We start from the raw sequence: 14,764 nt of genomic DNA, 5'->3' as shown, positions 1-14,764 counted from the left end.
GGGTAGGTGGGGGTTGGGAAAATTAGATTTTTTTAGAGATCTCCTTTATTGTTTTGAAAAGTTATTCAAGCTTCACGGAGAAAGTTGAAAATAAGAATAAATACTATAAATACTATAAATCAAATACACCATGGTCACAAAATGATTGAAGAGAGCTGTCTGTCAATCAGTCAATCCCGATATGTTTGCCTCACTGTCCAGGTTTGCCTTCACTACTATAGTAGGCATTTTCAATAGAGGTGCACTGGAAGCCTGAAGTCAAGCTGTGAACTCTGCTGTAACACATGCTCATAAATGGGAGAGGAAAATCTTTCATCTTCCAGTTTCTCACATACTCTGCCTACCTAAACACCATTCTAGTTTGAACAGATAAAACAAATCTATCATTTAATTTCAAGTGAACTTTGTCATTTTCCATCAGAAGAGGCTCTGTCATACTATTGAGGAGAATATTTTTCTATTCTTCTCCATTATACATCGATTTACTACTTTATTGCCTATTAAAGGCTTCTTAAAGGCACACACTGCTGTACTTCAACCCCCTCTTTGATTTGCATCATAGCAGGCTGTTGTTAAAAACTGATCACCTGTCCTTTCTACAACATCTCTCAAACCTCAGCCTCAGCTCCTAAAACAATGTTAGGAAGACAAACTTTCTGCTCCCTGACCCTCAGTAAGGAAAATCTTTATTGCCCTTTCTCTAAGGGGATCACACCAACCTTTCCATCCCTCCAGATTCTACCTTTCAGTAAGGGTGACCCAGGACTAATTATGTTCACCCCATCACTCATCTAGAAAGGCAAAGTACTTGCAAAAAGAAAAAGAAACTGTGCATCCACTGAATATTTTCTAGAGTTTTCTTCACTCCAAAATTTAACTCTTAAATATTCTAGCTGAATTCAGTGAGTTATTATTTGGTTGTTGGTTTTTTGTTGTTGTTTTTGTGTTTTTTTTTTTTTTTTAAATTGCTTTGTGAAATGATTGTAGGTACAAAAATCCTTAATGATATTGGTAATTTTTAGGAAGCCCCAGTCATACTTGCTCATCTGAAAAGCTACACTAGCACAGCCTGGGGAAAGAGGAGACAGCAGCAAGAGTAATTTGTGTTCTCAGTTTCAAGTACCTGACTGAAGGAGCAGCCCCTGAATCCTGGCAGATCCAGACTCCCACTGCAGAGTGGGAGCGATACACCCATGGCGCTGCAGTAAGGCCGGCCCAGATCACAGGTGCAGCACTTGCCCAGGGGTAGGCTCTCAAAAAAACCCCTTCTCCAGGCTTGAGAGAGAATGTCCTCCTACCTACAAAGAACTGCTACCTGTGACTGGCCTTGCACCCTGGCCTAGAAGACAGGGTTAAGACAAAGAAAGGAATCACTAAACTCAAAGTGTAAAACCTTGTCAGGAGAACCACAAAAAAGTTTACACAGCAAGAGGCTGTTGCAAGGTTGTAGCGGGGGTTGAAAAGCATACAGCCTACTAGGAGCAAGGAGAACTTAGGGCTTATGTCTGAAAAGTACTGAATACCAGAAATAGTGAGGAAGGAACTGGTCAACATGAGAGAGAACTAGGGGAAAAAAAAAAAAAAGAAAAAAGAAATCATTTAAACCAAATAACCAGGAAAATTTCTCTTGCAGCAGAAGGAATTGAGCTGTGGAACTATCATCCCAGAAGTGAACAGGGATGGAAGAAAACTGTGCAAGCAAGGCAGATAAGACAAAAGAAAAATAATTGAATAACCCAAGAAGCTTTTCCCACCTCTGACTGCTGTGATTCAACAACCTGGAATAGCTGGCAAACTTAGGACAGATGTAGTTACTATCACAAAATATTCATATAAAATGGAGACCAATGCCTCCCTCCAGATCAGTAGCATGTTACTGATAGAAACAGTTTTCCACGCTCAGGAAAGATTATCGGCTTCCCCTTTAAGGAACATTTAAGCATAGGAGTATTTTTTCTTCCCTAATGACAGGAGAAGGAAGTGAAGGAGGTCAGAGTCCTGTAGACCTCTCTGCACTCCCTGTGGTCTAGTTTAGGAGACTTAAAAGGATTCAGATTAACTGGGGTGGCTTTGTCGATTACACACAGAGAGGAAAATGACCCCATGTGGTAAGTGTTTCCAGGACAGCTGCTCCATTGGTGAAACACTGCTGCATTCCAGAAATAAACTCCTACAGTCAAATTAGCAGCTTGAGTCCTCTCTCCGCAGAAACGTGCCTTTACCAAAGTTGCAGCAGTTCCCAGATGAATGGGAAACTAGCAGAGTAAGTTCCTGCTTGGCTCCGCTTTAAAATAGAAAATGGTACAAAAAGATGTTTGTACCATATCAAATCAGTCATCATAGTCACATAATTGCCCCACATTATTGATAGGCTTAAAACAAAAAAAGGAAAATTGGGAATATTTCTGGCTGTGACAGAGTTAAAACTAGCATGGTGCCCAAACACTCCAGCCTGTCATGAGTTTTTCAGGTCTAAGTGCTTATCAAGACTTCAGTGTAAGATTTTGGGTTTGATTCTCATGTGGTTCCATACCTAGCAATGTAAAATACTGAAGTAACATGCAAAAGATTATGATCTACATTTGAAGCAAGGTGGGAGTTACTGTTGCCCCCTGCCTGGCCTCTCCTATCTCCCAAGGGTAATGCAGAGCTGCCCTCTCACTACAGAGGTGAATTCTTTGCCATGAAAGTAAATTCACTGAGAAGCCCCAAGGCACTCATGTTTTACTGAAGATATACATTAAGTAGCAAAACTACATAAGACAGCTTCCAGGTTTACACAGGTTTACAACTACAAGTTTATAGATGGCTGCAGTGGGGAAGGCCAATGAAATCCTGGGAGAGGGGGAAAGTTGAAACACCACACTACTGTTTTCAACAGATAACAGGGCACTTTTTCAGTACTCTGGGCTCGCAGAGCAGGCTGCTCCATATAACCACTGAGTGCACAAATGTTTGCGGTCCTTCCTCTTTCTCACTGGACTCCCATCTTAAAAGCAAAATATCTTGCTCTTGTCCAAATGCCACCTTTGCCAGGTAAAACCTGGGAAGGTGTTTCCAGATGCTCCTCTGCAGAAGGAAGGTACTGCAGGCAGGAGACTCTCCTTCACCCACAGATGGGAAAGATGAGGCCAGAAGCCATTGTTGAAGTTCTAAGAAACAAGCATCAGAGTGACAAAGGCCCTGGTGGGCATTATAATGTAGTACTCATTTACTTCAAGAAACCTCAAACAACTGGTGATACTACAATGCAATACACCACCAAACCAAAAACCCATCAGGTGAAAACTTTGTGCAGACCTATGCGCTGCAGAGCACGGGATTTTATACATTGAAACAAACTCGCGGCTACTGCATAATGTGGTCTTAAACATAAATACCTGAAAGCATCATATAACCCATTGTCTCTTTCCCTTTGGACCCACTTCTGCTCTGTAAATTCCACTGCAAGAGCCACCCAGTCAGTGTGAAGGAACACAGCACCCCTCAGAAAGGATAAATTCAGGAAGCATAATTTCTGCTTAGATCAGCCTTGCTCCCTGGCTGCCTTCTTGTCTTCACTGCTGCTTTCACAGTGGCATAGCTTATCTGTCCTGTTCACAGCTTTAGAAACACTGTCTATAACAACAGAAAAACAGGGTAAGCAAGATCGGGTACTCCAAAATGCAGATGCTGCATGTCTGTAACAGAGTATCATGTAAACAAGTAATTCAGCTGTCTGCAAGGAGTGACAACACCAGTTTCAGCTACAAGAGATGCAGCAAGAACAGATCTGCCAGGCCAAGTTAAGAAGTCACCTAGTCCCATATTTTATCTCTGATACCAACCACTAACAGATGCTCAGAGAAAGACTATGTGAAAGAAGTGTGTTTTCCCTGCTCTTCACCTTGCTATACTCTTGCAGACCTCACGATCGCTATCTTATCAGCCTGTGGCTTAGGCTGCTCCCTCTAGACCATAAGGTATACTTGACACTGATGAGTCCATATATTCCATGAATTCTTTGATATCTTTTTGAACCTACCCATAACTTCGCCACTGAATGATGCGGAGGCTAATATATCCCATAATTTAATTTTGTGTTATGTGAAAAAAAAAAAAAGCAGTTTTGTTTGGTTTATTTAAAGCACTTTAAAAAAAAAAAAAAAAAAAGTAGTATGACCACAGCACTTGAAGAATGGGGAAAACACACAAGCAAGTATAAAGAGACTGAGAACATGTAGAAGAGCTCTCTTCTTAGCTAAGAAAGCAGAGGTGCTAATTTTGCAAAGTAAAGAATTAGGCAGGTTTTACACAGGAAAATAAAGGCCTATGCTCTTTTCTGTTACCTTTTAGTTAAGTGCACAGCAAGCAAAGCCACCTGTATTCCAAACAAGTCAAACTTGCAGCAATACATTACCACAAATTCCTGTCTCAGTTATGCTCATCTTTCTTCTAGCCACAGACTTCATGACTGACTCTACCCCCTGGTAGTGTCTTGTCTTCAATCAGATTGGAAGCATCTTCAGACAGAAGCTGTCTCATGGCTAAATGCAGCAGCCCAAACAGTAGTGAATGTGCCTTGATGCAAACAATGAGGGCAAAATGGAAGCAACAGCCAAAGCTGCCAGTATAACTCCTAGCCGTAGTCTGAGAACTAGTTAAAAAGAAGTAGAACAGTCACAACATGAGATTTATTAAGTAGTAGATAATAATTTTACATTACATAATATACAGTGTTGCATACTACATTAAACCTAGTATTGGGAGCTTCAAATGTTCAACTACTGATGAAGTCCTAAAATAAACATAGTTATGTTCTATATGATACATTAGTGGTTATTCTTATCATATCTCCCTATTTTTTTTTTTTAAAGAAGATAGTTGGCATTGCTTTTTAGTTGTTCCCTGAAACCTCGTGATCTAGACACTTTTCTTTTTTTAAAAAAACTGGAATTTTTCTCATCATTTGCTTTCACATGGTGGAGATGTAAAGTCAAACATCAAGTAGAGTAATAAAGTTGTTGGCAACATCAAAGAAGATTAAGTATAGAAATTATATATAGGGTAATTAAACGGCTCTGTAAGTTGTGTATCTCTATATATAAGCTGGCCTGACTTAATAAAGAAGCATTTCACAATAGCTTTTTGGCCCTTCTGGCTTTGTGCAAGATTTTGAAAGACCCTCCAAACCATCCCAAGCTTTCCTGGCCTTCTGACCTGGCTATGGGAAGCTGCAGAGACCTGCCTGAGACTCCTCAAAATACAGCAGCACGTCCAGAAAGGGTGCAAAGCACGTACAGGCACAAAGCAGAGAGAAAGGGAGACAACATGATGAGCAAGCTGCTCTTCTATTTCCACAGGTAAGAGTCCAAACCTTGTAGTTATCAGTAATGGTCCAGCTAAGGGTGTGAGCCAAGCCCAGTCTATCAGCCGATTACAACTGGTGCCTCAGGGGTGAGAGTGTGAGGTCTTCCCAAGCCCACTGTGCTACAAGGACAATTGAGAGCCCAGAAATGGGCAGGAACACATGCCCCCTCCCACCTCTCACAGGCCCATGGTTGCACGAGAGCACCCAACAGATCTTTAGGGCTGGACTGTGCTCTCTGACCATGTTTCATGCGTCTTTAGGGGTGGTGTAGCTGAGCAAAAAAAAGGAAGCACTGCTCCTCCAGCAGCTCCTGTAGCAGGTGGGTGGTTCTCCCTCTGCCACCCTAAGGGCAGAAAAGAATGCCTGACTTCTCAAGGCAGGTTTGGAGTTTAGGCACAAAACAGGTAGGATCCTTCATCATGCATGTCCCCATCAGCCCACACATGTGGCTAGAAGTTAGAGCTGGACTCACAGGATCAAAAGCACTCAACTGCCCTTTTTCAGCTTACAAGCAAGACCAACCGCACAGTGAGTGCCAACTGGCCAGAAAGGCAACAGAAGGGAAAAGGGCGGAAGAGATGGTTGCCCTGTGACATGATAGCCTGAGACTTCACAGAATGCAACAGATCAAGACACTGCCAGCAAAGACTCAGTATAGTAACTCAAAAACCACCATTTGCAGCTAATCTCCATTAAGCACCATAAAATAACACCACTTGCTGAGCTATCACTGCACATGGACCTCTCCCTAGGAGCAGACAGACAAGTCGTAAACTCAACATGGGGTTTTTCTGGAATGGGTTAGCAACACAGCAGCTCTTCCTTTGCACTGTCCTAGGTAAACAGAGGATGTTGCTGGTACAAAGTGCCTCAAAGTGGCAGGAACAGCATTATCACTTCAGTCCTGTTTCCTGAAGGATCAATAAGCCAAGACAATCAATTCTGACTAGCCCTTCTTCCCCAGGAGAAGCTGTGATGCTGAAGCCTCATCACTTAACCCTTCGCAAACATAGCAGCAGCCCCATTAATTCTGTCTTTCTTAAACACTCATCCCATGAGCCCACATGCCAGAAGAGACTACAGAGCTGGAAGCAACGTAGCCAGGTGAACACAGTATTGCAAGGAGGTATGGCCCATTACTTCAGCACAGTGCGTACACATATGCAGGCACATCGCAAGAAGAGCCAGAAGCCACGGATGCATTTGCAAAGAGCAAGTTTTATTTTAGTTACCTCTCTACTGGGGGATCTCTGAAGCCACACCTAAGCTCCCAGGCAGAGGTGACACAAGCGGGGACGCAGGCGCTGGTCAGTTCAGCCCTGCTAGAAGATCACTGGGCCTGCTGAGCTCGCCTGTATTTGAAGGCTTCAGGCAGGCGCAGCCTCCCACTCTTTCTCACAACAAAGCAGGAATCTCAGACATAGTGATAAGGTGCCTAGAGTTTCTCACAGGCCTATGTTGTCTAACACAGAGGTTCTACTCATCAAGCACACAAGGTCAGTAAAACAATTAGTGTGATGTATGTGCTTTTTCTACAGACAGGTGCAAGTCACTTGAGCGTATTTACATTTAACTAACCTCCTTGCCAAATCTTCCGCTATATCCCCATACACACAGCAACAACATATCTATACATTGCCCTTTGAGCACACGGAGGCATCCTTGCATCTTATTTCTTTGTATGGGATAGAGGGCCCCAAAGAAAACATAATTCTCTATCCCCCATACATCTCTGTGCAGGGAGTATAGGCCCTCCCAGAGCACCAGCAGACACCCACAGAAGGGGGCTGCACAGGTAGTAGGTGGCATGGACAGTCACTAGAGACAGCCACAACAGCAGAACCTATTTATTTAGAGTCACACAAAAATGAAGTTTAATCCTACATAGCAAAGGGAGAGTAAGAGGTATGGGGAGAAAGCTCAGGAAGAATGGAAGAATCGTGATTATTTGCAATGTAAAAAAGGCAATAGCTGCTACCAAAGGCAAAACACAGGACTGTACTCAGAGCCTGCAGTAACACAAAGTGTTTTGCTGTGATCATTCTATTCTCCATAGATCATGAACGGGTAAGCCAGAACCCCATTTACGAGGGGCAAAAGAAATCACATCAGTGAAGGGATTCACCTTAGACTGAACAGGGAGCCTGTGTCAGAGACAGAATTAAATAACAGCAGTGAAGCAAACAGCTTGGTATAAAGATTGGCCATGAACACATTTAGGCTGTACACAGAAGTTTTCATCTAAAGAGTTGTGGGGCTTCACTAGAATGGCTTTTAGGTAAAGCATTAGAAAGGATGCTGATGCAAAGAATCCCTTCCTAGCCTATGCTTCACTCACAAAATCCTTGCTGTCCTCCTCCACGCAAAGACAGTATTTGCCTCAGTGTTGCCATACTCTCAGTGCTACAGACTGTGGGTTCAAAAAGTATGACTGAGAAAATCATATTCACATGAGCTCTTCATCAATCTACATGAGTTCACATTACCAACAGGTAAAGGTTGAAATCCCCTGTAGTATGCCATGAGGAGATGATGCAACAGGGAAGAACTTCTTAGTTAGAAGGGAAGCAGTAGAAAGATCTGCCGATGAGAGTAACTGTAATTTTAAAAAGCCCAGGAGACCTGTGGGAAAAGAAAGGCCTGAGGATGGAGAACAAAGCAAACAAAAAGAAAGCTGTCTGGCAGGCCTGGTCACAGATGTACCCTCTCTTCTCATCCAGAAAGGCACCCTCTAGGTCCTGTGAGCTTTAGAGGGAGGTTGATGAAATGCCTGTGTTTTAGTATATGGCTACCGGTCATTTCCTCAGGCCCACCACAAAGAAGTGATCACGGGAGGCTGGGGAAACAAGAACTTCTGGAGTACATTTCCTGCTGATCCAGCAAACACAATTACGAAGAGAGAGAGAATCCATTCTGAGAGCAGCGTGAAATTCTTATGAGCAGGATCATTCGCATCTCACATGGCTGAGGGAAAGTAAAGGGCAGTGACTTCTTAATGAATAAAAATAGCCACTTAAGCTTCTCTCTTATACATGCTGGGCATATGTTTTCCTGTATCCAAATAACAATATTTAGTTGCAAGTTTTATCCCATTAGAAAAAGGTAATTTTCCCTAAAGACACTGTCCTTTTTCTAGAGTCTTTCAAGAGTCCTGAGACTTTAAAACTGTCATTACATTGAAGTCATCATGTCAACTAAATCGTGTGCTGTAAAAGTTTAAAGAGTCACAGTATTTCCTTCCATGAAATTCCTACAATACTATAAAATATTTTTTTAAGTACTTGTGGCATGCATGGAGGACAAGAGGAACACAGTAGCTTTCTATGTAGCTTGTGAAAAAGTTGAAAATCTGTTTTTAGTTCCCCAGTTCTTCATAAACTCTATATATGCCAGTGAAAGCTGCACTGAAATGCAGACACCTTCAGGGTAAACAGCAGCAGGTCATTCATAGGATTCAGCATAACACTGGAAAGGACAAAAAGAGGTGAAAGAAGAGTAGTTTGCCTGAAAGATCAGCAGGGGAAATCTGAGTATAAACTGCCAGGCCACAGCCACAGCAGAACTGCGCGGGAGAGGAAAAGGCTGAGACAAACAGGAAACTGGGATGGGAACAAAATTAAGGTAGGTAAAAATGTTATACAGTGCTCAGCTTAGCCACGGAAAGCTCCTGTCTCAAAGTGATTTGCTGTGGGTACAAGTTATTAGAGTGAAATAACACAATTATTATGTATTTCAAATGCATTTAATAAAGTACACTGTAGCTGATGGTGCTCCCCTCAGTAGGTCCAGGCACAGAGCACAAAGGGGCCTCAGGCATCCACATCAGGTTGCAGTTTTAAGTAACTTTTAAACTAGGGCAAGGTGCCAATTGTTACCTCAAGGTCCTGCACCCAGATAGACATGTTAGCAAAACCACCCGAGTTCAGTGTATACAGGATGACCATCAATACACAGGGCTCCAGAATCAAACAGTAACTTAGTTTTTCAGCCAAAGTCTACCACTTTTGAGTGATCAGCCTGGAGCTTCATCTCAAAAAGAGTCACTGAGACCAAATTCAGACCTATTGTGTAGAACAACACTATTGAGTGTTACATTAGCGGTAAGTTAATCCTTTATCTGTTTGTCTTACCAAAATCAGAAAACCTTTTTGCTAGTACCAAATGCATTTTAAAAAAACCCTAAAAAAAAGCAGAGCGGGGTGTCTCCCACTGACAGCACAAAAACCTCTTGTTTTGAAGAGATGCGCCTGTGGCAGTGATTTGCTGGTTTTGCCGTGGGTGATCCAACCATTTGGGATTTATATAAGATTGTTCTGTGTAGATCTTGGAATACTTTTGATGGCAACGATGTAGCATCTTACAGACAGGAAACTGAGGAACTGGGAGATATGACTCGGCCACGTGTCAGAAGACAGCAGGTTTCTATGCCCATTCATTTTCAGGACCTCTTTACAGAAGAGAGGCAGGATCATGGCACAGTCTCAATTTTGTGCAGTACGCTTGCTGCAGACAGATTTTCTAAGTCCAGGCTTGGGGCAAAAAAGCCTACTGCTGGCTTGTTCACAAAACACCAGGCCTTAGCAACACAGAGGTGCTCTGCTTGCTGCAGGCAGGCCGGCCTGCTCTTTTCCAGCAACAGCAGGGTCTACCCAAGCATGTACAATGAACTCATCACAAAAGCAATCAGGCATTAATTTGGTCAGTCATTCCTGAGACAGTGAATCCAGTTCTCCAACTGGACTATTTGATGCAAGACTCCGGCTAAACTGAAGGACAGAGAAAAATGCCTCGAAAGATGCCAATCTACAGAACAGAACAATTTAGATATTGAACCATCCACAGTTATTTATATATTTTTTTATTTTACTTTCTCTCTTTTGAAGAAAAGGTTACTAAAAACTCATGAAAAAAATAATTTGGGTCTTCAGGCACTAATAATAAAAAGACAGCCCACCCTTCAATCCTTCTTATTTTGAAGAGTATTTGGAGTTTTCTATTAGGCTGCTGCATGCACTGCATGTACCCTGCTTCACTAAAGAAGACCCTTTTTGAAGCATCACTTGACTTTGTTTTAAATATCTCACTACAGTTTCCATTTTAGCTCTGTGAGACGATTATTTTCTCTCAGCAAACTGAAGTTACACAGCAGTTGAAAATGCTGATGGCTTAACTGGTTTCCTTCTTTTTTTTCTTCTTCTCCCCTCTCCACAGCAGCCCTGAGGGGTTTTAACTCTTTCTGCAGCACTGAAATCCTGCTTTTGGAGTTCAATGTTTAACTCTCGCTGGGAGACTCATAAATATTCGGAGTCACTCTCTCCCTCTCTGTTTGATTAGGAAATGAGCCTTTAACTCAATGTAATCCCCAAGCCATTAACAAAAAAGCCCTCAACAGCTCCACTATTAGAATTTCACTCCTAACCCACAGAGGATTGAATTAGATTAACATAACTACCCGCAATCTGAGTTTATTTTCTGTGCCAGATAGAAATGTGTCTTCAGGAAAGGAAAAGAAGAGAGCGGGAGAGCAAGCATAGCATAATGAAATGTAAAAATAGAGAGATGAAAAATAGATGGACAGATGTACAGGTGAAGCGATAAAAGAGGTAAGAGCGAGCAAGAGAGAGAAAGAGATAGCTACACTACCTTTAATAACTGGCTGCTGGCTTTGGGGGTTTTATTCAGAAGGGCCCTAAAAACACAGAATTGTTTCAAGAAGAGTGTTTTTTCCTGCTGGTGTTTACTCCATATTCTTAGGGATTTACAGTGAGACACCTGAGCATGCTATACTCTAGACACCTGTGCAGCAGATTTGGCACAAGAGATGTCATAGTCAGCAATGAAAGGAGGGGCATGAAGAAGAGAATCTGCATGTCAATCATTACTTTGCAGTCAAAGAAACAAACTAGGATGAAACAAAATAGGGTTTTTTGCATTTTTTGGGAATGAAAATGAAAAAAATATATATGCAACAGCCCTATGACAAACTATACCGTATAGAATGAGTCAATCTGGAGGCTGATAGCTGCTTAGTCCACAAAACATAAAACATTAGTGAAGCAGAAACTAAATAACAAAGACTTTATTCCACATGATGCATCAGTGTTCCCTCTAACCACAGAGAACTCCCTCCCTCCAAATAAACGTTGTCCCATAAACCATTGATTGGTACAGTACAGGACAGCAGATACTTGGTTATTTTTTCCAAATGCAGTAATAAAAAGATATAAGATACAGCAGGTTTAACAGAGGAAAAGACCTACATGCAGTTGAAAGAGACGGATAAAGTCCAGCAATTACATGTAAACTACTACTGAACAGTCCAAACAAATTCTTAAAACTAAATCTTTTCTTGTTTTATATTTGGAGGACTTCTCAGGAACGCTTGGATTTTTACAAAAACATATAGTAAATGAGTTTTTGCAGTAATTCCCGAGCGTAGTCATGCTGATATTTCTGTTTGCGTAAGGAAGAAAAAGATTCCATTTTTATTTTTCCAATTATGTCTCTTGGTTTTCAGTTTTTGGGGGGACCTCAGACTAGCTATATGGTAGATTCTTTGTTAGTTACCAAGTCAGCAATTTTATTTCTTTAGCACCTTTCAGAAAAATCTGCTCTCCCTTCATTTCACAATAAAGTTGCATCGTCACAGAGAGGCAATAAATGTAACATCATGCCAAAACAAACAGAAAAGGGACTTAAATAATTTAAAGATGTCCATTTTATGTAAAACAAAAAGCCTTAATAATAAAAATGAAGCTTCTTATGATGAGAATGGTCAGGCTGACAGTATTGTTTTATTTGGCGGGAGGGGAGCTTTACAGAAGCAGTGTATTGAAGCGATCATTTTGGGCATTATTTGTGTATGTAAATTCACCGTGTTTTTCCATATTGTCCTAGAGGCCTTCCCTATACCTACAATTCTAGCTGAAAGATGAAGTGTACCAATGGTTAAAAGCTCAGAATTAATGTGTACTCAGTATTTTTGTTGCCAGAACTTAAGTTAAAAACTTCTAGTATTGTAAAATATATATCAAAAAAACTCAAAATAATGAGCTAAGGAACAATTCTATTTATCACCTTTCTACAGTCAGTCCAGGGAATTCAGCTATCATGTCTTTCTTAGGACTTGATATTTTAACTGTGAGACAGCTCTGGTTTTATTACTCTGTTTTTATTAGACACTTGTTCCTCCAAATTTCCTCAAATTTAGCTTTGTTTTACTTGTTTTTACTGTCAAAAATGGTAAATTTGGGAGAAAAAAGTTTTTAGACTATATATTTCATAAGAAATTTATGCTAAAAAACTTTATATATGGAAATTAAATATTGTAAGATTGATGTTTTAGGGGCAGACATTATAAATGCAAGAAATTAAGGATATTTTTCTATACTTAAAAATACATATAAAAACTAAATTTTGTAGAAGACATAGCCCAAACTCTGAAGCAAAAATATGAAACAAGAAAAACGTCTGTGTTTTGACAAAAATGTTATTCTAAAAGCTATTAATAAGAAACCATTTCTCACTAATTATTGTCTTCCCTCTCTTCATATATTTCTTGACAAAAATACTCCAAAAATATACCATTGTTCAAACATTTTGCATTTTGGCTGCTTTAAAGCAAGGAGCTCATCGGCGATGAGAGAGTAAGTTCCTTCTTTGATTGCCACTGCATCGACTTAGCAAAGACTTGCGCCCCTCTTTTGTCATTGAAGAGACTTCAGTTGCTTTGAGACTTTTAAAATTAAAGAAACATCGACTGCTCAATGATAAATGCATTCAGTAAAAGCAAAACTTCATTCCATCTCCCTGGTAAGAGAAGGTTTGATATGAAATGGCGGGGGGGAGGAGGCGTCATTTTGTTGTTTTGTTTTGGTTTGTTTTTTTAATAGAGAAAAGGGTGTCACTTGGTTCTTTTAAGACAGGACTGCTGAAGTTCCCAGGTTTGCCTTTACCAGCATGGGATAAATAGCACCTGTCCTTGGTAAGCCCTTAAGCAGAGTTACATTATACATTGACCTTTATGGAATGCCAGCAAACCTGACTGTTTCTATTCTCAAAACAAAACTGCTCCACTCAAACTTTCATTTGCTTATTTCCAGAGGAAAAAGCCACTCTCAAATAGTGAAGCCACCTGATTTCTACAAAGTTCTGAACCAACTCTTCTCCTTGTGGGTCACACTGACCTTCCATTGACAGTGTGAAAATAGAAAAAAAAAAAAATTTACCTTTAACCATACCAAGATGCTCCCATAATTTTTAGCCCAGATAAAAGGATTGGTGCAGAGCAACATTTAGATTAAAAAAAAAAAAAAAAAAAGGAAAATAAAAGAAAACCAACAACAAACACAAAACAAAAACAACCCCATAAATGCAATAAAAGGTAGAAGTTCACTACTTACATGCTGCAGGCTGAGAGATGAAGCTCTAGGCTGGAGTAGAATTTCCCTTGCCCTCAGGTGTTTCTAATTGCTGATTAAATATCTTTCGGTTCCGCCTGCACCAGCCGACAGTCCCCTCTGCGTCTCTGCCTCTCTTTGTGACTAGGACACAGTATTCTGAGTCCCAACCTATAAATAGATCCCAGCTCTGTGATTGATATAACAGGCAGCTGACAAAAAAAAAAAAAAGAAAAAAAAAAGAAAAAAAAGGAGGAAAAAAAAATGAAAACAAAAGAAAGAACCAGGTCTTAAGCAAAGCAGGAAAAGCTGGGCTTTTAACTCTGCACTGTGCCCAGGGAGGAGTCCCCCACAGTCACCCGTGGGCATCAGAAAGAGAAAGTGCAAGGCAATTACTTTTCCAGCAGCATTACAGCAACTTGAGGCATGTAAAGCAAGTGAACAAAATTCAGTGCACAAAGAAGGAGAGGGAAAGCACAACTGCCTGACTGCATCCAACTCTCTTGCAATTTAACAAAAATAAATGTCATTTGAAAAACAAGTTGGGGTTCTGACAGATGATAGAGGAGTTCAGATTTGGGTTCTGGGGGTTGGTGTATGCGTGCTTGTATTTCTGCTGCAGAATAAACTATGGCTAGTGGCTAGGTTAGCAATGTAACAGCTCGGTAGCCTACTTAGGGTCTCTGCCCACAAACACTATTTGATGAGGCTGTTTCTAAAAACAAAACTGAGGACATTGATGATACCTCACCTGTTGACTCACCAGAGGTTACTTAGCTCTCAAGAACCTGGACTATCATTCCTGTTCATGTCCTTGAGTGCCAGGAGAAAACCAACGAGTTATAGATTTCAACACAGCTCTTTTGCAGAGGCTGAGCTGGGAGACCACCATCCAGGCACTGACTCAAGAGAAGGCATGAGGACTGCTTCTGCCCTGGTCCCCATTAATATTAATAGATGCAGGGGTAATGGTCCTGGATTTTTCCATATCTGACCTCTACAGGTTAGAGCCACA

General features: G+C 41.0%; 1 protein-coding gene across 2 annotated transcripts in view; it reads right to left on the bottom strand.

Annotated features, from left to right (window-relative positions):
• The window catches only part of ESRRB (estrogen related receptor beta), a 132,393-nt gene extending 118,487 nt beyond the window's left edge, over positions 1-13,906 (bottom strand). For both annotated transcript variants that reach the window (XM_071809475.1, XM_065840182.2), the window contains exon 1: positions 13,753-13,906. Coding sequence is in view for 1 of the 2 variants with exons in the window: in XM_065840182.2 (XP_065696254.1) it covers positions 13,753-13,754 (2 nt within the window). In the remaining variant the exon portion in view is untranslated. The remainder of the gene's footprint in view (positions 1-13,752) is intronic.
• Positions 13,907-14,764: the final 858 nt, after the last annotated feature.

This window comes from Patagioenas fasciata, chromosome 5 (genome assembly GCF_037038585.1).
Source record: "Patagioenas fasciata isolate bPatFas1 chromosome 5, bPatFas1.hap1, whole genome shotgun sequence".
NCBI lineage: Eukaryota > Metazoa > Chordata > Aves > Columbiformes > Columbidae > Patagioenas > Patagioenas fasciata.
The sequence above is the reverse complement of the archived record's forward strand: the minus strand, read 5'-3'. Positions and strand labels throughout refer to the sequence as shown.